At 37.3% G+C, this 21,644-nt stretch overlaps 1 protein-coding gene across 4 annotated transcripts in view; it reads left to right on the top strand.

Moving 5' to 3' along the window:
• Positions 1-3,397: 3,397 nt before the first annotated feature.
• mllt10 (MLLT10 histone lysine methyltransferase DOT1L cofactor) overlaps positions 3,398-21,644 on the top strand; it is a 207,394-nt gene continuing 189,147 nt past the window's right edge. For 3 of the 4 annotated variants that reach the window (XM_052016276.1, XM_052016277.1, XM_052016275.1), the window contains exons 1-4: positions 3,398-3,809; positions 13,455-13,534; positions 14,827-14,881; positions 21,337-21,446. In XM_052016276.1, the coding sequence (XP_051872236.1) occupies positions 3,665-3,809; positions 13,455-13,534; positions 14,827-14,881; positions 21,337-21,446 (390 nt within the window). In that variant the 5' untranslated portion in view covers positions 3,398-3,664. Of the gene's footprint in view, positions 3,810-13,454; positions 13,535-14,129; positions 14,235-14,826; positions 14,882-21,336; positions 21,447-21,644 lie in introns of those variants that run through there. The other variant, XM_052016278.1, reaches the window with a different exon arrangement.

The raw sequence follows: 21,644 nt of genomic DNA, 5'->3' as shown, positions 1-21,644 counted from the left end.
ATCAGGAATTTGTTCTATTTTACTTGCATATAGACTGTATGCCAATTGTCTACTGACCCATAATCAAAATGTGTTGACCTTTCTACCCCTCTCCTGCCCCCTGACCTATCCCGAACTCAATGCAGCCTTTCTAAATTTGCAAAGCATTGAACATGCAAAGGGGGGCTGGGGAGGCTTTGTTCTCGACAGACCATCAGAGTGTGCATTCTGCTAAAAAGAAAAGACGCCCTTTCTCACTGATAATGGTCGAGCAAGAAAAAAAAGCAGCTAAAGAGGGGACTATACGCCTCTCACAAGTATCAACGTTCACGTAGTAGGTACCAAGAGAAATAAGATAGCAATTTCGAGTTTTCTTGTGGATCAAGAGATTATGATAGAAAAAAATCTAAACAAGCAAGTTTCGAGGATTTTAGTCAGCGACAAATTTCGAATGCAGTATAAATCGGTTAAATGACGTAAGAAATGGTTAACTCGCAGGCAGTTGGCAAGAAGTAGGAATGTCATTAATAGCATTATAATTCGGTCAGGACTGAACTTGCCCTAACTTAAGCTTTTAAAACATAAATATTTCTTCAGTACCTGCATTAACTGTTCAATTTAGCGGATAGAGTAAACATTTAAATAGACTCGGTGTTAAACTAACAATATGTTGTGACTATCAATGTACGTTTACATTAACTAAAAATATTACATTATGCAATTTTGCTATGCTACCCGAAGAGGATAAAAGTTTAAATTATATTATTATCGTATTGTGAGCACTTAGCTTGCACTGAAAAGTATTTAAAATCCTAATCACGTTATAAAATTCACATATAATTGGATTTTTAGAATGCGCAATTTGTGAACAATTACCTTGTGGCTGTATAATAGTCAATGATTCGCAGCATCTAAAAATCATAGTTGGGTTTTATGCACAAGACAAATTTAAATTCTTTTTTCCTCTAAACCTGTCATGGGCTTATAGAAATATATTTGCAAGGAAAATATGAATCTACCTGTAGTTTAAGTAAATTGATAGAGCAGAGCAAACGATTTCGATAGTTACATTGAACATTTATTCGGAAGTACAATTTACTTCTGCCCAGTTGAATTCACAATTCTGTGTAGTATTAAAACTTTGCGAGGTTTTTGAATGCAGTGCATTGATTGTGCCGCATAAGAAACATAAACAAATCGATTTATTTCAAATCTAAAAGCTACTTTTGCAATATTATTGGGACTTAGGGACAGTCTTTGTGATGTCTTTTTCATTACAGATTATATTTAAAAGGCGTCAACTTAAATCAAATTTAAACAACTGCAAAGCTCAAAGACACAAAAGTAAAGTAAATTTTAAAGAAAAAATATTTTCTGGGTTCTTAATGGAGTTGTAGGCCACTTCCTTTGAAAGTTCGACATTCAATTCGACTGGCAGCAGCAGAATTAGGATGGACTAGAGGGTCGTAACGTAACCGATTCAGAAGGCGGGGGTCAACTTACTGCAACAACGTGCTCGGCAAGGCAGCCTTTAAAGAAACAACAAGATTAGGAAAATATGTAGTGCATTAAACACCGTTTGCTATATTTATAGGTACCGCTGGCGAGCTTCTTGAGATCTAATATGCACGGAAACACTTTTGTCGATTTTAAAGCACAGAAGGTAAGCATTTCCAAACACGCCGTTGTTGGGTTCGTGGGCAGCAAGGCAGAAACAAAGGGAATTCATTCTCGACCTCGAAAATCAATTGCATATTTTTACTCTCTAGTTGTTTAAGTTGTCTTAAGGAGTGTGAACATATATTAGATTAAATATAAATTTCATTTTTGAAGATTTCAATCAGAATGAAGTTGGAAGTTCAATACAGTCTGGATCGAACAAAGCACATTTTCAAAGGTTTCCTGCAGAAATAGACTGGTTTTCACGAATTCAACGTCTCAAAGCACGCGGTATTCCCTTTTAATCTCGTAAGGATTAATATCAGAAATAATATCTTAAGCAATTAAAGAGAATTGGTTTCGACAAAGTGAATATATGTAAAGATTACCAAGTTTGTAAATACTGACGAGAAGTATTTTAATCAAAAAAAAAGAAATTCACAACATTACGTTAAATGTAAACCTTATTTTTTGGCTTCAATGACATGGAAGTAGAATACAAAACATTCCATTAATTTGTTTTTAAATATATAGATATCTAGAAAAGTACTAAGCAAAAATGTAGATTTCTGTCAGAAGCTTTTTGTAACAGCACGTTTGCAATCAGCAATGCCCAACACATTCCATTGAGAAATTTCAGTCCCTACGTATCTTTCTATTTCAGTATTGTCATTTATTTATCTAAACAGCTTTAACTCTAAAGATAAAAAAAATCAACTTTAATAATCTAATTAGTTGTTTGTTCTGTATTTGGTTATCCATGTATATCAAGTAAAATATTTTAACAAGCTTGTAGCGCATTTTTTTTGCAAATTTAGCGAACCTACCGTGAACAGGGTGATTATCTCAACATGAAAATTTGTTTTTTTATTCTTTGTGCTGTATTTCCCGACATATTTATAGTTTTAAAAGTTGCAGCAAATCCGTATTTTTAAGGAAACAAAATAAAAACAAGAAAAATTAAACTACTTGTAACTTTCCAGATCCCCCCTCTGCAGCACTCTGAAACTCAAATGTTGGGATCTGCAACTACTTAGCCTGATTCACGTGGGTAACGATAGGTTGAGTAGGTCACCTTTAACCTTCGCTCGTTCCGGCTGCGGCTCATTGATGTACCCACAATGCCCATTCAGTCTGTCAATGCGCGCGCGAGCGCGAGCGCGGAAAAAAAACCCGCGCACACCGGAAGCCGAGGTCGGCATCTCAGCCTGGCGTGTTCTGGAATGGCTTGAACGGACGTCCCGGCCCGGCCCGCCTATTGGTTGAGGAGCTGTCAGTCATTTGTCTAAAAACACACACACACCCTCCCTCCCCCCACACACACATACACCCTCCCTCCTCTCTCTCACACATACACACACTCCCCCCCTCACACACACCTTCCCTCCTCCCCCCACACACATTCATTCCCTCACATACACTCCTTCCCCCCACCCCCACAAACACCTTCCCCCCACCCCCACCACACACACACACCTTCCCCCTCACCCCCCACACCTTCCCCCCACACACCCTCCCCCCACACAAACACCCCCCCCCCACAAACACCCCCCCCACACAAACACCCCCCCCACACACAAACACCCCCCCCTCACACAAACACCCCCCTACACACACAAACACCCCCCACACACACACAAACACCCCCCCCCACACACACAAACAAACGCGCCGGGCTGGAGGGCTCGCGCGGTTTCCGTTATCAGTTTCAGTTGCGCGTGAAGCATTCTCGCGCACCTTCCCACTCCCCCCCGCTCTCTCCCCTCCTCCCTCCGCCCTCCTTCCCTCCCTCCCCCTCAGACACTCTCCGTTTGAATTTCGCAGCCCTCGTGGGCTGTCAGTGCGCCTGCTCGCGCTGCTCGGGCAGCCTGAGTCCGGGCTGCGTGTGTTTGTATGTGTGGTGTGGTGGTGTTGGCAGGCCCCCGTCAAAATGGGTCTAAAACCATGTGGGACGTGAATTTTAAAAGCAAGATTCTTCTCCCGGTTTTTTTTTCTCTGCCCTTTCTTTCTCCTCTTCTACTCGTAGATGGTTTCGAGTGGACTTCCGGCTGACTTTTCAAATATGAAGGAGATGATTGGCGGCTGTTGCGTTTGCTCAGACGAGAGAGGCTGGGCTGAGAACCCCCTAGTTTACTGTGACGGACACGGTTGTAATGTTGCCGTTCATCAAGGTAAATTTTAGCAGAAGCAGCAGCAGCATCAGGAAAGACCTCCGGCCTCGTTTAAGGCTGAAGCCTCGATTGAGGCCCGGCCCCGTACTGACTTTTTCTGCAATACAGTTTTAGGCCTTAGGAGGTCTGATCAAAGTGTTTTTTTTAATTAAATAAACCTTCAGATGAAAACTGCAATGAGTTTCGGACAATGATAAATTCAGTGGAGGATCGATGTCCGTCCATTGTTCGCACCTGTGCAGTTAATTATAAAATATCCCATTTCATGAGTGATAAGGGCTAACTTCCTGGATTCTCTGTGGCGATCTCTTAATGAAATAGTTATATTTCATAATGTAATAGAAATGAAGTGTAATTATTCAGATTGACACACTAAATCTATTTTGTGTCTATGAATATGTGATATACGTACGTATCTTTGCTCGTATATGCATAATCATGATACATGTTTTTGAGATTGCACAGGTTCATAGTTGTACACACGCATACAGGTGTATGAATGTGGTTTTGGCTTGAGTATATGAATTAGTCTGCATATTGATGTAATTGTACCTAGATGTGCATACATATGAGTGCAGGAGTATACACATATATTAGGTGTTTCTATGGAAGTTTTTTTTGCATATCTGTGTATGCAAGTTTGAGTCTGCAAATTATCGTTTTTTAAAATCACAAGCTTATGTTGTTATATGTGTATGCTTATGTGAGTAAGAACATATCTGCTTGTGTATATGTGTGAGTGCCTGTGATTTTCATTATGTTTGTCTTATGTGGGCATATGTGTGTTTGCATGCATAGATGTTTATTCAAATTTCAGTGAATGTATGTGTGCATTTTTGCATGTTTGTTGGGCAAGTATGTACAGTATGCATTTATTATGTATGTATATATCCATATGTTTGCATATTTACATAAAGATAAGGAATGGATGATGGCAGACAGATGAGCAAACCAGGCAGGTAGTCAAAAGTAGACCTCTGATTATGTATTACTCCCTAGTTTAGATCTGAATAATTCCTCCAGGAAATTCAGCTAGTGAACATGTACAATTGAACTCTGCAGAAAGTTGTGAAGAGGAAGGTCAGGAAAGGGTTAATGGATTCAATATTAAGAAGGCAAAAAAAACAGTTTTTGCAGCCAGAGATGTGACTTCAGGATGATGATTTACCTTTCTGATGCCAGGTTCCAGAATATCATTAAGTGGCTGCAAGACATTCTGGGGTGGGTTATAGGAAAGAGGGTAAGTAACCAGAGGTTGTGATCCATATTGGTACCAACACTATGGGCAGAAAGAAGAACCAAGTCCTGCTATTAGATTTAAAAAAGGTTAAAAAGCAGGATCTAGAGCGTACTAATTTGTGTCATCCCAGATGCTGTGCACTAGAAAGAACCAAGATAGGAGTGTGGTGCAGATGAATATAACTCCGAACAGTTAATGTGGTAGCAAAGTCCTCACATTAACTCTCTGTTTAATAACAGGCCCTACTCTTTCCCTAGTAATCTTCTGGTTTACTTAGTGAAAAAAAAATGCTACCTGTGTAGCATTGGAAGATGTTGGTATGGTTCATAATTAATGCCTTTACAAAAAAGGGGGGTATGATACGGACATAATGCTTGAGGAGGAGGAGTGTAAAAATATTGGATGAGAGAGGAAGTAAGGGGTTCAGGATTTTTCAAAGTAGATAAATTGCTGGCCATGATGAAATCCATCCCGGGTGATTCAAATAAACAAGGTTGTAAATTGTAAAGGTTTTGGCTATCAGTTTCCAATCCTCTTTGCCTACAGGTTTAGTGTCAGAGGACTGGAAGTTTGCTAATCCGGTACAGTAAAATTCCAATAATCTGCTATCTGATTATTTGGAAATCCAGCCATTTGATACCTGGTTTACCAAGCCTCATTTCCCATGCTCCCTTTGAACTCACCAAGCCCCCATTTTTTGTGCTGCCTTTAAACTCATTGGAAAACTTATATTATTCACTGGAAAACTTATATTATTGTATAACATCTTAAAAAAAAAAGTGAATTAAAATGTGTTGAGTAACATTCAGTAATCCAGATAATTTGCCAGTTCAGCACTATCGAAGTCCCAAACATCACAGATTATTAGACTAAGTAATTACAAGTTAGTTAGCCTGGACATGAGCACATTTTTGGGAAAAATTAAGGGAGTATATTTAGAAAGACAATTGGCATAGACTTGTACACATCTGCATTAGTCATGAGTATTGATATTTGTGTAATAGCATGTTTATCAGGATCTCTTCATAACCTTGGATGTTTTCAAATTCATCCCACCATAGGAAATTTAACTTGAACTTTGTACAATCTATCTCCTATTTCTCCTATTGGTTTGATCTTTGGGATTTTAGATTATGGGGATTCTCATAATTTCCATATAATGTTATAAACTGGTATGCAACTTGAGTTTTAATTTTGTTCATTCATCTTTGTGCTTTACCTGCCACTTTGGACTCCAACCATTAATTTCTAATTCCTACTATATTTTTGCTTCTTTAATTTTACCCATTGTAGACCTCTCTCCCCTTATTATTGTTTCATTTAATTTTACATGTTAGTTAATCTGCTCTCTCGCATCCACTTCTAATCCTTAAATACTCCTCAACCTTCCTACTTTCCTGCCACTATTACAGACTTGACCCTTTCTTAGGTAAGCCTGTGTATTCACTCTATGCTTCTTGTGGCATCCTCCAAAGGGCTTGTTGAGGCGGTTGTCGTTGCCACATCATGAATAGTAACATAATTTGCCCCATCCAACTGGAATCATCATTAACACCTCAACCACATATCCAAATACAATAAAAAATTTTCTCACCAATATATCTTTACTGCTTTTTTCTTTCTCAGCCTTTTCATCTTGGGCTAAAGGCAGACAAAATGCTGGGACCTGATGGCCTGCACTCAAGGGTTTTAAAGGGGGTGGCTGCAGAGATTGTGGACCCATTGGTTAACATTTTTCAAAACTCACTAAATTCTGGAAGGCACCAGAAGCTTTGAAAACAGCCAGTTTGACTCCCTTGTTCAAAAAGGAAGGAAAACAGAAGGTGGGGAACTATAGCCCAGTTAATTTTACATCTATTGTTGGCAAGATGCTAGAGTTGATAATCAAAGAGGAAATAACTAATCATTTAGGAAAGTGGTATATAATGGAATAAAAGATAAACCAATTTGAATGAATTCTTTGAGGATGTGACGGAGGGTTGATAGAGGGGAACCTGTAGAAGTAATGTATTTAGATTTCCAAAAGGCATTTGACAAGGTGCCACCTAAGAGGCTGGGGCATAAATTAAGAGCCCAAGGGATTGAAGAAAGTGTGTTAACATGGATTGCCATAGAAAAAACAAAGATTTGGAATAAATGGGTCCTTTTCAGATTGAAGGGATGAAAATAGTGGAGTACTTCAGGGATCAGATCTTGGCCCTCATGATTTACTGTTTACACTACTGACCTGGAGGAGGAAACAAATGCAAGATTTCCAAGTTTGCTAATGATGAGAAAATAAATGGAAGGGCATGTTGTGATGAAGACATTGTGATATTGCAATGTACTTTCGATTGAGTGATTGGGCGAAAATCTGACAAATGGAGTTTAATAAGGTCAAGTGTGAGGAAACAGGAATCAAAAGACAGATTATTGTCTAAATGGAGTGAAACTGCAAATGAGTAAAGTTCAGAGGGATCTAAATGTGTTTATGCATGAATCACAAAAAGTTAGCATCATGTCCAACTAGTTAAGAAGGCAAAGGGCATGTTGGCCTTTATCATGAAGGGGTTGGACTTTAAGAATCAGGAGGTTTTGTTACGGTTGTACTGGGTTTAGGTGAGGTCACACCTGGAATACTGTTTACAGTTTTGGTCCTCTTACCTAAAAGATACAGTAGCATTGGAAACAGTCGAAAGGAGATTCACTGGCTAATTCCTGGGATGAGAGGGTTGTTGTATCAAGAGAGGTTAAACAGTTTTGGTTTGTATTGCTTGGAGTTTAGAAGAGTAAGTGTGACCTTATTCAGACGTATAAGATCCTAAGGGTGCTTGACAGAGCAGATGTTTTCCCTAATGGGAGAATCACAAACAAGGAAACATAGCTACAAAATAAGGGGCTGGTCATTTAAAGCTGAGGTGCTTAGAAATTTCTTCTCGGCGTGAATCTCTAGACTTTTCTGCCCCAGAGGGTGGTGGGGGGGCAGATCATTAGGTATATTTAAAATGGAGATAGAAAAATATTTGTAAGATCAAGGAATTGAGAGTTATGGGGAACTGACACAGAAGAGGAGTTGAGGCCAGCATAAATCAGCCATGATCATGTTGAATGGTGGATAGGCTTGAGGGGCCTGGTGGCCTGCTCCTATGCTATTTTCTTGTGTTCTTGCTGTTTTCAGTCTCTCAGTATATTGTACACTGTCCTCTGCATTAATTTCCTCTCACTTAATCTCTCCCTTCATGAAATTCCACAATCCATATTAATATTAATTTCCTTGACATTACCACTTCATGTGGTCTTTCTATTTCAGTCATCTCAATGACTTCTTGTATGGTTCTTCACTGCCAAACCCCTCCACTTGCCATTATCCCTGTGTCCATCCCTAGAAAAAGCTCTTTCCAATTTACTTGGTATTGGTATTGGTTTATTAATGTCACTTGTACCGAGGTACAGTGAAAAGCTTATCTTACAAACCGATCGTACAGGTTTATTAATTACAGAGTGCAGTTACATTGAGTTAGTACAGAGTGCATTAATGTAGTACAGGTAAAAACAGTAAAAGTATAAAGTGTCACAGCTACAGAGAAAGTGCATTGCAATAAGGTGCAAGGTCACAACAAGGTAGATTATGAGGTCATAGGTCATAGTCAATCTCATTGTATAAGGGAACTGTTCAATAGTCTTATCACAGTGGGGTAGAAGCTGTTCTTAAGCCTGGTGGTACATGTCCTCAGGCTCCTGTATCTTCTACCCGATGGAAGAGGAGGGAAGAGAGAATGTCCCGGGTGGGTCGGGTCTTTGATTATGCTGGCTGCTTCACCAAGGCAATGAGGGGTAAAGACAGAGTCCAAGGAGGGGAGGTCTTTGGTCTTGCATTTGACGCCTACATTTCTGAAGCTACTGGTCAGCTCAACCATATTCTTCCGACTTTTGATTTCTCAGTCCATTACTCTTGCTCTCATCCTGACTGTCCCCAGTGATGGCCATTGCTACTTCCATGTGCAAGCTACACAAACATGAACTAATATTACAGCCTACTGGTTTATGTATTCATGCCAGATCTAGTTGGACTGCATAAAGCACTTTTGGGCCCAATTCTCAAAACTTGCTAATATTTTGGGATTATCCTGGTAGACGAGCTCTGTCTTCTTTTCCCTATTACAGACTGTCTTCAGAAATTACCCTTTCTTCTTTCCACTCTTTTTCTCTGACAAGTGGAAGGTGCAGAAAGATCTCTTGAGACCATCTAGGAAGCTGCTTCTTTCAATCCTTTCCCTTAGCCCACCAGGCCAAATTTATTTTTCTTCTGTCCTGTCTCTCTACTGTCTCTCCTCATGCCTTCTTTAATTCTTCTTGTCCAGCCTGATCTTCAAACCTGACCATTTCTCCTTGAGAAAGCAGCCACTGATGCCTCTGGACTGTAAATGGGTGCATACCTACAAACTTAGTTTCCTCTGCTAAGCTCTTGAATGTATTGCACCTTCCAAAATCATGTCCATCTTTCATGGAACTCCTTGTTTAAATGGCTTGAAATGGTTATTGGCAAAGATACCAGTAATATCTTAAGTTACTGTGACGTAAACTATCCGTCCATCTTCTTATTGATATGTCTGCAGCCTTTGACATGGCTAACCAGGTCATTTTTCCTTCATGTCTCTCTACCAGCCGGAAGGATTATCCTTGCTTGGTTCCAATCTTATGTCTCCAGTTATAGTTAGAGAATCGCCTTCATTTGTTTCTCTTCCTTTCCCCATACCTCTGTCCCTCGAGGATCTATCCTCAGCCCGTTTCTTGATTCCCATGGTTGCCTTCAGCAAGATGACCTGAAAATATATGGTATGAGTTTCCATTTGAATTTGCATGGCGCCTTCCTCTTCCTTACCACCACCACTCTTGACTGTTCCAGCGTTTCAAAATTGTCATACTGTTTGTTTGACTTAACAGATCTGGGCAAACAGAAGTTTTCTTCAAATAAATATTGGAAGCCATTGTTTTTGGTTCCCATCATGTTCACAAACCACAGACTTGGTTCCCTTTCCTGGTACCTGCTTGGAACTTAATTAGGCTGTCTGTTTATTAGACCCAAAGTAATCTTCTGACCATATTTCTTCACCATTACTTAGATTATGCTTCTGATCTCTCATTCATGCCTCTTTTTAACATACAGATTTTAATCTTGGACAGCTCCCTTTGTTGTGTGTAATTGAGGCCATCTAAAATGTTAGCTGAATCTTAATTCATTCCATTCACCCATCACTCCTGTGTTTACTGCATTGGCTTTCGGTTGGGCAACATTTTGATTTTAAGCTCTCACTCTTGTTTTTGAATCTCTTCGTGACCTTGCTGTTTTCCATTTTTGTTATCTCCTCCACTGAGGAATCTTGACCATCCCCAAATTTTATTACTTCAGTATTAGTGGCTATTCCTCCAGCTGTCAAGATTCAAAGATCTACAACTTCCTCCCAAATGGAGGAAGTTCCTCTCCACCTCTTTCTTTCCTTCCTCTTTGACCGGTCTTTGGTCAGTTACCCTATTAGCTCCTTATATGGCTCAGTCAAATTTTGTTTGATGACACTCCTAAAGCTTTTTCCCACTAATGTGGTAGTATTTACATTTCAGGATGATCAAGAGACAGAACTGAAAGAGTGAAGCTGCTCCAAGGAGTTCTAGGACAGGATTTTACAATTAAGAAAGGGCAAAGCAGTGGAGAGATTTGGAAACAAGGGTGAGAGTGTTAATACTGAAGTATTCCTTAAAAGGCAGGCAATTTAGGTGAGCAAGTGAGGGGGATATCTTGCAAATTAGAATCATGCCCAGAGTGTAGAAGACATCAAGTTTACTGTTGCGATAGTCAAGTCAAGAGGTAATCAAAGCATAAATATGGGTTTCAGCAGTAGATGCCTTGGAGTAGTATAGTTTATGTATAAATGTGTATTTGGATGATTAAGTCTGGGTGTGTCTGTATATATATGTACGTGATTCTGTCTTCCTATAAAAAGATACACACATATGCAGGTGTGTGTGTTTATATATTTAATCAGATCCTGTATGCACAGAAATGGGGCATTAAGTTGAACAAATTTTTTTCCCAGGTCCTCTCAGGCCCATGTTGTCTGAATGCTAATTAGTATATTTAGATTTGAGTGCTATATTAGTGTGTGATATTTTGTGTTTCTTCAATTGTGCGTTTGTGTGTGCATTTTTTTCCAGAATGATGGTGTCGTTGGCAGTGTCAACAATAATTGCCCATATCTATAGGTCATATTTCTTTGTAACATTGGATATCGTTCAGTCCATAGAGTCAGTGCCAGCTCTCGGATCAATCCCATTCTGCCCCTTATTTCCCTATAATCTAGTCTTTCTCTCATGTCCATTAACTCCTTTGTGATTTTCCTGCAACCTACACTAAGATTAATTTATAATTAACCTACAAACTAGCACATCCTTAGGATCACCAGAACTGCCCGTGAGAAAGTGGTAGTGAGTTTTTCTCCAGGTGCTCTTCTTTCCTCCCACCTCCCAAAGATGTGTGAGTTGGTAGCTTCATTGGTTACTGTAAATTGTAGATAAGTGGTAGAATCCTATGAGAATGTGGGGAGAATAACAGAAAGAGAGTAACATAGGATAAGTGTAAATGGGTGGTTGATAGTGGGTATGGATTTGATGAGCTGAAGGGCCTGTTTCCATGCTGTTTCTGTCTGACTGTATGACTGCAGACTTTCTGGTGAAGGTGCCCCCATAGCGTTGTTGAGCAGGAAGTTTTGGGTTTTGAACCAGTGACTATGACAGAACACAATATATTTCTAAGTCAGAATGGTGTGTGACGGGAATCCAGAGGTGGTAGTGTTCCCATGCACTTGTGGCCCTTATCCACCTTGGTGGTAGAGGTCTTGGATTTGGAAGGTGTCCCATTGTCTATGCATGTGTGCATGCATATGGCTGCATCTTTGTGTGCAGATCTTTGTCTCGGTACAAACATACCTTTGGGCAAATATCTCTGTGTACCGTTTGTATTTGATATGAGTTTGTATAAATATAGATGTATAGATATGCATGTGCTTCTGTCTTGTATTTATGTGTAAATGCCAGATTTGGGTATGTTTGAATGCATATGGATGTGTGCACACCTACATAAACATGCACCTAGCTAAGTATGCTTTCCTGCTACCTTCGTAAAGACAAGTACATATTTGCATGTATATAGTCTACATATTTGCATGTACATGTTTGTGTATTTATAAATGTAGTGTCTGGATCTCTGTATACATGTGCATAATTGCATATGTTTTCATACGTGCTTATAAACCTCTAGCTGCATTTGTACGCATATCAATATATTTTTGATGTGTGTGTGTGTTTGTAAGTAAATGTATTGCCTGTCTCTGCCATCAGGGAGAGGAAGATGTGTGTCCAGTTGGACCAGAAGTGTTCCAAATCTAACGGGATTGATTTATAATTTATACCTTTATAAATAAACTAATTTCTTATTTCCGTCCTCTACCGCTTCATTCTTGGAATTCAGTCTATCTGCCTTTCTTACACGTGGTGTCAGTAATTATAGAAGCGTATTTCATTAAACAATAGATTTTCTTACAAATATTATCTTTAAAAAAATTCAACTAAGTTAAGTTTACCTTTTATATGTTGATGATTAGAATAAATCAGGCTGAGGAATATTCTCTCGAAGTAGATGTTTTGAAGTGTACAGAGTACTTCATCCTGAAATCAATTGAAGCTGCAGCAAAGCTGCAATCAATAAATATGTTAACTTCTCTCTTTGCACAGTTTCAAATAAACAAGAGATATTTTTCTTGTATAAGTTTCAAAATAATTGTAATAATAAGTGTAGATTTTGTTAAAGACTGGGAGATAAACAATTGTGTGATTTGGCTTGAATGCCACTGATTCTGTGAGAAAAGTGCACAGTAATGGCACATTCTGTATGAATTTAAGACAACTTATGTAAGGGTCAAGAATATTTTTAAATAGCTCAAGATTTTGGAAACGATTTAGGGTAAACTTTTAATGAAGGCTTTAAAAGACGAAAATAATTGCTAGTTGTTAATTTGAAGTTAGTAAATAATTTGCAGATATTTTGATTTTCATAATTTTCTTGAAATTGTATTCTGGAAAGTAGAAATGTTACTCGTGTAAAATTCGTTTCTAAATTCTGGCATGATTTTTGTGATTCAATAGGTTATTGGGGAAGGTTGGTATTAATTAGTAGTTCATGTATTTGATGTAAGGGTGTGAATGCACAAGAACAATTTACAAACAACGTACGAAAACTGTACAGTGAGTATAAGAATGGGTTTGTTTAATTGTATATCTACGAGGCTGTATTTCATTACAATTTACTTTTTATTTACATTAACTTTGACTGGTGAACGGATGGCTTAAGATTTTTTTTGCCCTTGCAATTTCAGCATGTTATGGCATTGTGCAAGTACCCACTGGACCGTGGTTTTGTAGAAAATGTGAATCGCAAGAGAGAGCCGCCCGAGTGGTGAGTCCAGTATTTTCTAGTATGTTTCTCGCAGTGCTTCAGTTAGGTCTCCGGTATATTCAAATAAATGTTTTGCAACAGATTTCATTATGAAACAAAAATAGATAATTTCAGATTTCCAGCATCTGCAGCTTTAATTTTTTTTCTACATTCATGACGATCTTCATTTGTGAAAATTGGACTGAATTGGAATTATTTTGCCATTCATAATATGTAATGTTTTAATGCTATTGTCAGCTATTGTTTGTGTTTTTATATTTTAAAATGGATTGCGTTCTAATTTTGAATGGCTAAATAGCGACAGAATAGCTCTGCAGTCAAACACGTGCCGCATTTTGCAAAACACTACGACAAAATGATCCACTGGCATAACAAAGCTGTTGAGATGGCTGGATGTGATTCCTTCCCTTCCCCCTTTTATTATTGCTCACGTGCCTGTTTTGCAGAGAATGTGGATTTTTTTAAATTCCCCAGTTGTCTGGTGTCGATTGGTCGAGCAATTACGTTGTGAGCTCGGTGCCGTCATCATGGTGTGCTTTCAGTACATGATAAGCGGCCTCCCAAGGTGACGAAAATAAAATATGCGGAAGACTATGCGAAATGCTGCTATTTGCAGTATGTAGGGCAGCGCCTGAACGACATTCACTAAGTCAGGCAGCAAAAGGGAGTTTTTTTCCAAAACCAAAGGATCGACCTCTCAGTACGTTTTCTGGTGTAAAGGTTCACTTGTGCTTAGTATTTTAGAATTTAAAGAGTAAAACAGTGTAGTTCCGATTTTTTTTGTCGTTGCCTTTCTTACTTTCTTTTTTCAACTGGTTGAGTTTCGATTGTTCCGAAATGTAGGGATCAGAACGCTTATTTGCGTCTTCACACAAACGACTGCATTCGAGTGCTGTGCTCCGTTAACGTGGGGGATGGGGAATGCATATAATTCGGGCACTGGTTTTCAGCAGATTGTCTGGGGCGAAGAAAATGAATGTTTTAGTTCAGTTGTACTATAACGTTTTGAACTTTTTATGCGCTCCGCACAACGTTGATGTTTAGACTGAAATGCTAAATCAGATGACGTTTTCAGCGCAGCGAACCATGCTAATTTACAATAGTTTGTATACAGAATAGGGTGTTATTGAAGTATACAACGTTGGGCGTTTGAAGTGAAGCCGATATCAATAAATGACAGGTGATTTAATTCGTGGTGATTAATTGTTTCGACAGTATAGCTCAGCAGTAAACGCCATTAGTTTACATGTGGAATAGAGTACAGTACATGACTATTTTTATTTTTTCCCAAGAAATGTGAACTTTGCCCTCATAAGGATGGCGCTCTCAAGAGGACTGACAACTGCGGTAAGTTCGTTTACATAATAATGAAATGAACTGTCTCTTCTTTACGGCAATTTTATGCATTCGTGATCGTGTTTTTGGTTTAAAAAATGTGCAGTATGTGATTTGTATTATGAAAAGGGAATGTACTGGTTAGTTAGATAGACACCAGCTTGAAAATGCATATGAGGCATGTATTGAATTACCTTATTGACTTTCTGAAATCGCTTTATCTTAACGGACTGCAAAATTTAATAGGCAGGGATAGTATGAATGTAAGTAATCACTTTATTCAAATTTGAATTGATTTCACTATTTGTTGATGAGAGCTATAGAAAGAATTTGTTTTGAAATTACTAGTGTGTGGAATCATGCAAAATGGGGTTGGTTACCTGCAGCTTTTGCTGCTTTTGAACTTATCTGTACATAGATCCTACTGTTAATATCTAATAAAGTGATAAATGTGACTATGGTTGTGTATGAATGCTCTACTGCTTCACACATTTTCAGTTTTTAAGACAGTCATTTTAAGTGTACTTTATAAAGTGGACTCCATCTAGTGGTTGTTTGCATGTGAAATGGGTTCTGTGATTTTTACATATGCTTACTCCATGATACAATATGTGGTTTGTCAGATTACATATGTTTGAAGGATGGCATTAAGTAACGGTACTTGGTCAGTTTTCTGCACATAAAATTGAATATTGAAGTAACTTTTAAAATAATTTATTTCAAATGCAAATCAAATCTAAATCTTAAGCTCCAGTCCCTTTCACGTTCTCATTGTTTGGTTTCTAGTAATGTGCATAACTTTTTGTTTTGAATTATATAATTATTGTGAACTATTGAAGTAAAGTGTTGTTTCATCAGGAGAGTTTCAATGTAAATGCAAGAGAAAAGTGGTAGCCTACAAACTAGGTTCATTTTTAAACAAGGACATTGAAAAGCTTTTAAAGAAAGTCAGATATCATAGTGCATTTACTTGAAGCAGAAAATACTATGAGGAATCTACTTGAAAGACAGCATTATGTTACACAGTGATGAAGCAAGTGTCCTCTTATTTAAAGAAAGCGAGCTAAGATTTTTCTTTTGAATCATTATTCAGTAAATTTTTTTGTTGTAAATTTCATGTGTGCAAATGTAAAGTGAAGATTGGATATGGTTCTCTTTCGTCTTCAGTAGTCAAACAGTTTAAGGCACTCTAGACTTGCACATGAAGAATGGCCATCTGCGAGGAGAGCTTCTCACGTCTGTGAAGCAATACCCAAGCACAAGATAATTCCTTGATGGGTAAAGATGTGATAAGGAGGGATCTCCTTTTTTTCTTTTTGTGAGTCTCCTTTCGTTCCTTCCAGGGGAGCATTGACTCCTTGTAGTGTTTGTTCAGTGAGCTTATCTGTTGGGTAAACTTACTAAGTCAGGAGAGCAACAGGCCAAATCTATAAAGCAACAGTCTTAGAATTATAGTACCATGTAAAGACAGTAGCAAACCAAATTGTGAAGGCTTTATGGATAGTATTGTAAAACTTGGATTTCATTTTTTTAAAAAACAGTCCACTTTGACTTTACAATGAATGAGAGCAAAAGGAGGCCTTCCACAATGGTGTATGTTCTGAGCTGTCTAACAATTTTGTCAGTGTGGTAAACGTGTTGGTTTGTACGTGTGTTGCCTACTTTATGTTGCTCATTAAAATGGACACCTTATTTATGTTTAAGCAGTGTTCTTGTTTTTCTAAGATGTAACAGGATAAGAGTATGTGTGATATGGTGGTTTGCGTTTTAATCGTAATCCTTGTTTGACACAATGTGATTTATATCTCCTGAAACTGGAAGTCTTCCAGACAATGGCAAGATTTCCATAGTTTACAGGGTTACATGCCTCCATTTAGAAATCCAAGTGCCATGGTGATTTCAAATAACACATTTGTAGTGCATGACATATTGGTAAACCTGAAATTGTTTTTGTAAACACTTTAAAAGAAGTTAATGAAATTAATAGACTTCCTGCCTTACATTATTATTGATTTCTAATTGCATTAAAATGCATTACCACTGATAACCATTGGAGTTTCAGGAATGAATTCATTAATCACGTGTTTAATGCTTATTGTCTTGGTCAATTAAGTCATTTAAATCCAAATTTTGCTGAAAGTCAGTGAACTATGGAGTGAATATTTTTACCAGAACTTTTTCAGTTAATATGAGAATTACTTGTAAGATACTTTTTTTGTTAAATTTGTTTAAGATCTTGTACAATATGAGATCCTTGCTAATGGTGAAAAATATGAGGAAAAGCTGCGAAGTCGGCTGTATGCCAAGTGCAAACCTGTCTTCAGCAAGTCTTTTGACCTGAGTGAGTTCTGACAAATTTCCATTGGCTTGTGGCCAAGTGCCCAAGATTTGTCTTTCAGGAAATTGGTAATATCAGAATAATGTAAAAGAACCTCTGGAATTATTAGTAGGAACTTTTTTCTCAGCACCGACTGAATTTTCTACCCAGTGAGTATTGCCCACCCATTCTGGGTGTTTGAAAATTGTGAGGTTTTGTCTGCCATGCATCACCCTACTACTTTACTAAAAGTTCACCATGAGCCTATTCTGTGTCACATGTGTTTCTTCTCAATTGCTATAGCTACGTCTTCTCTGACCTCTGACACAGTTCTCCTGATTTCTTAGTTGCATTTCCCTCAGTCCTAGATGGTTTATTTAGTTAATGCAGTGACTAGCTGAAGAAAATCTCTATGGATTGCCTCAAGGTTAATTTTGTTCTGTTTGTTTTCAATTGAGACAGTAATGAGGACAGTACTGTTGCCTTTAAGTTAGAGGGGGGAATACTCTTCATGATTGGTCTCCAGTGATCTTTGTTGGAAATATCTCTGTAAAGTCAGTCATTAAAATTAAAGTTATGCTCAGTTGGATTACCTGACGTGGATGTTTAGTTTACTGACACTTGTTCCTTAGATTCATACATGAGAAATGGAGGCATAGATTGAAGAGATGTGATAACCAAAGAAGATGCCTATAACTTCTGTAGAAGAAGTGGATAATTTTGGAGGCAAATGTGATTGGATGGAGTACAAAGAAATTGCTCTGGGGACACAAGGAACTGTAGATTTACTTTAATTTTGTCTCAAGTTATGTTTTAATTGTGATAAATTTGCATTATAAAACCACTAATGCGGTGTATCTTTTCAATGCAAATCTGGCGCATAACAATCAGTTCAAGATAACTTGTTATGTTTGGAGCGATGTGGTCTCTTAATAGAATAAGCTAATTTTGAATTGAACCTTAAATTTTCCTTGTGATATCCCTGGATTGTTCAATATGCTCAGAGGCTTTTTGTTGGGTGATTACCATTTGTCACATACTTTGTATGTTTGTGTTTGCATGTAATATTTTTGTGCTACAGTTTATGAATTTTACTATTCCTATAGTTAAAATCATGCTTACACTTATAAAAACCTTCCATGTTTTAAATTTGTTTTTGAGGTACTAACTGGCCTGTTAAACAGTATTTTAAAGTCTAGACTACATTTAATTGGTTTGAAATTATAACTGTTGACATTGTGTTCTTAAATACAACTACAAAATTAATATTTGAGCTTAAATGTTTATGTTGATGTCTTCCAACAAAAGTTGAAATTGCATAAAGTAAAGTGTACTTTTTAAAATGTCTTTAAATTCACAAAAGAAAATACATTTTAATACATTGTTACAATATTAATATTTTGTATCTGCTCAAGTATTTAAATTCTGTGCTATATTTTAGTAAAAGTGCCTTTCATTCTTGTTAAGGGTGAGTGTATATCATTGACTTTCTGAATTTACATTGTTAACATTAGCATCCATGACTGGCAACAAACTTAAAACCACACTTGTATTGTCTGTGGCTCTGCTTTTGGAGTAAGATGGCTAGTGTTAGTAATGTGTGAACTTAATTTCTTGTGTCAAAGCAGCTTTGGTCTGTTAAAATTTTCAGGAAAATCTGCCTGTAAAATTTTCTTTTCCAATTCATGCATATATTGACGTATGTTCAACAGTTTTTTCCAAAGCTTTCTTAGTGTGATGTTAATATAAAGCTTCTTAATATATTGATTACCTTGTGCATTGTATTTGTGTCATTCCATACTTCATTTTAATTTTGGCTTTTACTCTCAATCGTTTTTACATTTCTCTTTTAACATTTGGTTTACTGGTGCCTTCCAGCTACAAATGCAATTTGTATCAGATGAAGGAACTTGTTCTTTTGAAAGGTTGTATTCTTTCTGGTTGTTGAAATTCCTAGATGTATAGATTTCACTAATGGCCTGTCTTTACTACCATGCCAAAAGCAAATGAGTGTCCAGCCCCTAACTGAATTAATTCTTAATGCTCAAGATGCTGATACCCTTGTCTTAATATCATATTTTAAGAAATTATTATTGTTTTAGAAGAAACCTGAAAAATTGTGTTTTAATGATATGGATTGATGATCGCTCAGATGTTCATAAATGCCAGAAATATGTTGCAATTTTTTTGGGGGTAAAAAGCTATCAATTAAACATGATTTTTGTTTCTTCAGCCATTCATTATCCACATGCAAAAGTAATAGATAATTCTTGGTATTTTGCCTATGCTTACGGACACGTTCTTTTTCTGGTTCCTTTTTGTCGTTCCCCCACCTCTAATATTAACATACTTGAAATAGAAGTACTGAAATAGAAGTATCTTTTTCTGTATTTCTCTACTTCCAAAGGCATATGGCAGGAGTTGATAGTTATCTCATCTGCATATTAATTATGAGTGGTCTATGTACTTTTTGCTAATAAACTGAAGATATCAGAGTAAACAACACTGTTTTGTTCACCCAAGTTTGCATATTTGTCAGCAGGAGAAAGCTCACCTAGTCTTCAGAAATGGGGCTGGTGGCTGATTTTCACATTTGATTCCTAGAATCATCCTGTTTGCATAGCTTAATACTGTGATGTATTTGGCTTCTAATTGATCAGTAGAGCACTGGGATGTTGTCATTTTCTCTCTGGGCTCCATTTCACTGTGTATAAATTTGTGCAATACTTATTACCCTCTCAATTCAGGTGGTCACTTGTTCATTATCCTTTGCCAGTCTATTGGACTACTGTGGCATCACAACTAACTCTGATTTTTGTTCCCCTTGACAACTGTGTACACACATTTACCAGAATGCTTCATTAGGTAGCAATTTGTACTGGGGATCTTAATTTGACACATTTTTACATTCCATCACAGGGAATTGAGGAAATTTAATGCCCCATCTAGTAGACATAAGAAAATATATGACACATCTGGACTTAACTCTTGAGTCTGCTGGTTCATATGGTCTAGTTTCAGATTAGGCAGTATATTTAACAATTGAGACAATTAGGGGAAACTGAGAAGATGACCTTTTTTGTCATGTATTTTGCTTGAGTAGACTAATAAGAGAATTAACAAAGTGTAATACATGTAGGTTAATGTAAGTGCTATAAAGTTTATTTCTAGTTATGTGTTTATAAGTTTTGCAGTTAGATGCATTACTATAAATACAAGTCATATAGGGAGAGATTCTATAATGCTCTTCTGTACTTATCATGCGTATTTTACTTTGTTTTAAAATATTGGGCCTGCATGTTCTCTCTGGTGCCTAAGACTATTTGGGCTGATGTACTAAGCCTTGAATCAAAAATAGTAATTTTTTAAATCATATTTCCTCAAAGCAATACTTTATTGATTATAATTGTTTCCTTTATTGGGAAGGAAATTATCTGGTTTTATTTTTAATTTAATTTGAATAACTAGCCACTTGATTTGATATTTCCAACTGTGCTAAATTAGCATCTAGAGGTGATGTATTAGCATATTTATGGTACTGGAGGGGCAAAAGTTCAAATAAAAATAAAGCCTGCTGTTAGATTATGGGAAAATATATGCATCATATGCATTTAATACAATCACTAGAGGGAAGATTGTTAACTTGGATGTTTTCTCTCTCAAAAAATATTGGATACTTAGTGTTCTTTATGCATGGGGCACTCTGGATTTGTTTATGCATAGTAGTTAACATTGCAGGAGGGGGATGGTGTTAGAAATGTGAACCATCTGGATGATTGTTGGGAATGCTGAGCTACAAGGTTCTTTGTTGGTCTTTCACCAATGTTTCCCACGTGCATCTGGTATAGTGCCAGTTAACAGCACAGTACGCCTAATGTGTCATACTTTTAAACTATTAGTTTGGAAACCCCACAAGCCAAGGAACTGTTACATGCCAACCTTTTAAGTCAACACTTTCAACATTATACTAGGATTTCCAAGCTTAGTGCCTCTTGATTAATTTAATATGAATGTAATACTTTTTTATTGCTACTTCTAATTTAAGGGATATTTTTATTGCAGATTTTATATATATTTTGTTTTTAAGTTTATAAACTTTGTGATTTGATGTAGTTTATAATGTTTTTTGTTTTGTGTCGTTTATGTGCAGGTTGGGCCCATGTGGTTTGTGCACTTTATATTCCAGAGGTGCAGTTTGCAAATGTTACTACAATGGAACCCATTGTACTACAGTACGTTCCCCATGAACGCTTCAACAAGGTAATTAAATTATTAAAACAAACCCAAAATCATGCTAATTTTCAGGTAGTTTGTAGTGTCAGCATACTTGCACTTCCAAAAAATTGTTTTGGACTTGATTCTTGAGGCTTCTTCTGACTCTTGTTTCTATTTAGAGTAGTTCTTGGATAGGCGTAGCATTTTGAAGAGTTGTGTTACACTTCTGTTGCATTTCATGGG

Source organism: Pristis pectinata, chromosome 5 (genome assembly GCF_009764475.1).
Source record: "Pristis pectinata isolate sPriPec2 chromosome 5, sPriPec2.1.pri, whole genome shotgun sequence".
In the NCBI taxonomy this organism is placed as follows: Eukaryota; Metazoa; Chordata; class Chondrichthyes; order Rhinopristiformes; family Pristidae; genus Pristis; species Pristis pectinata.
The sequence above is the reverse complement of the archived record's forward strand: the minus strand, read 5'-3'. Positions and strand labels throughout refer to the sequence as shown.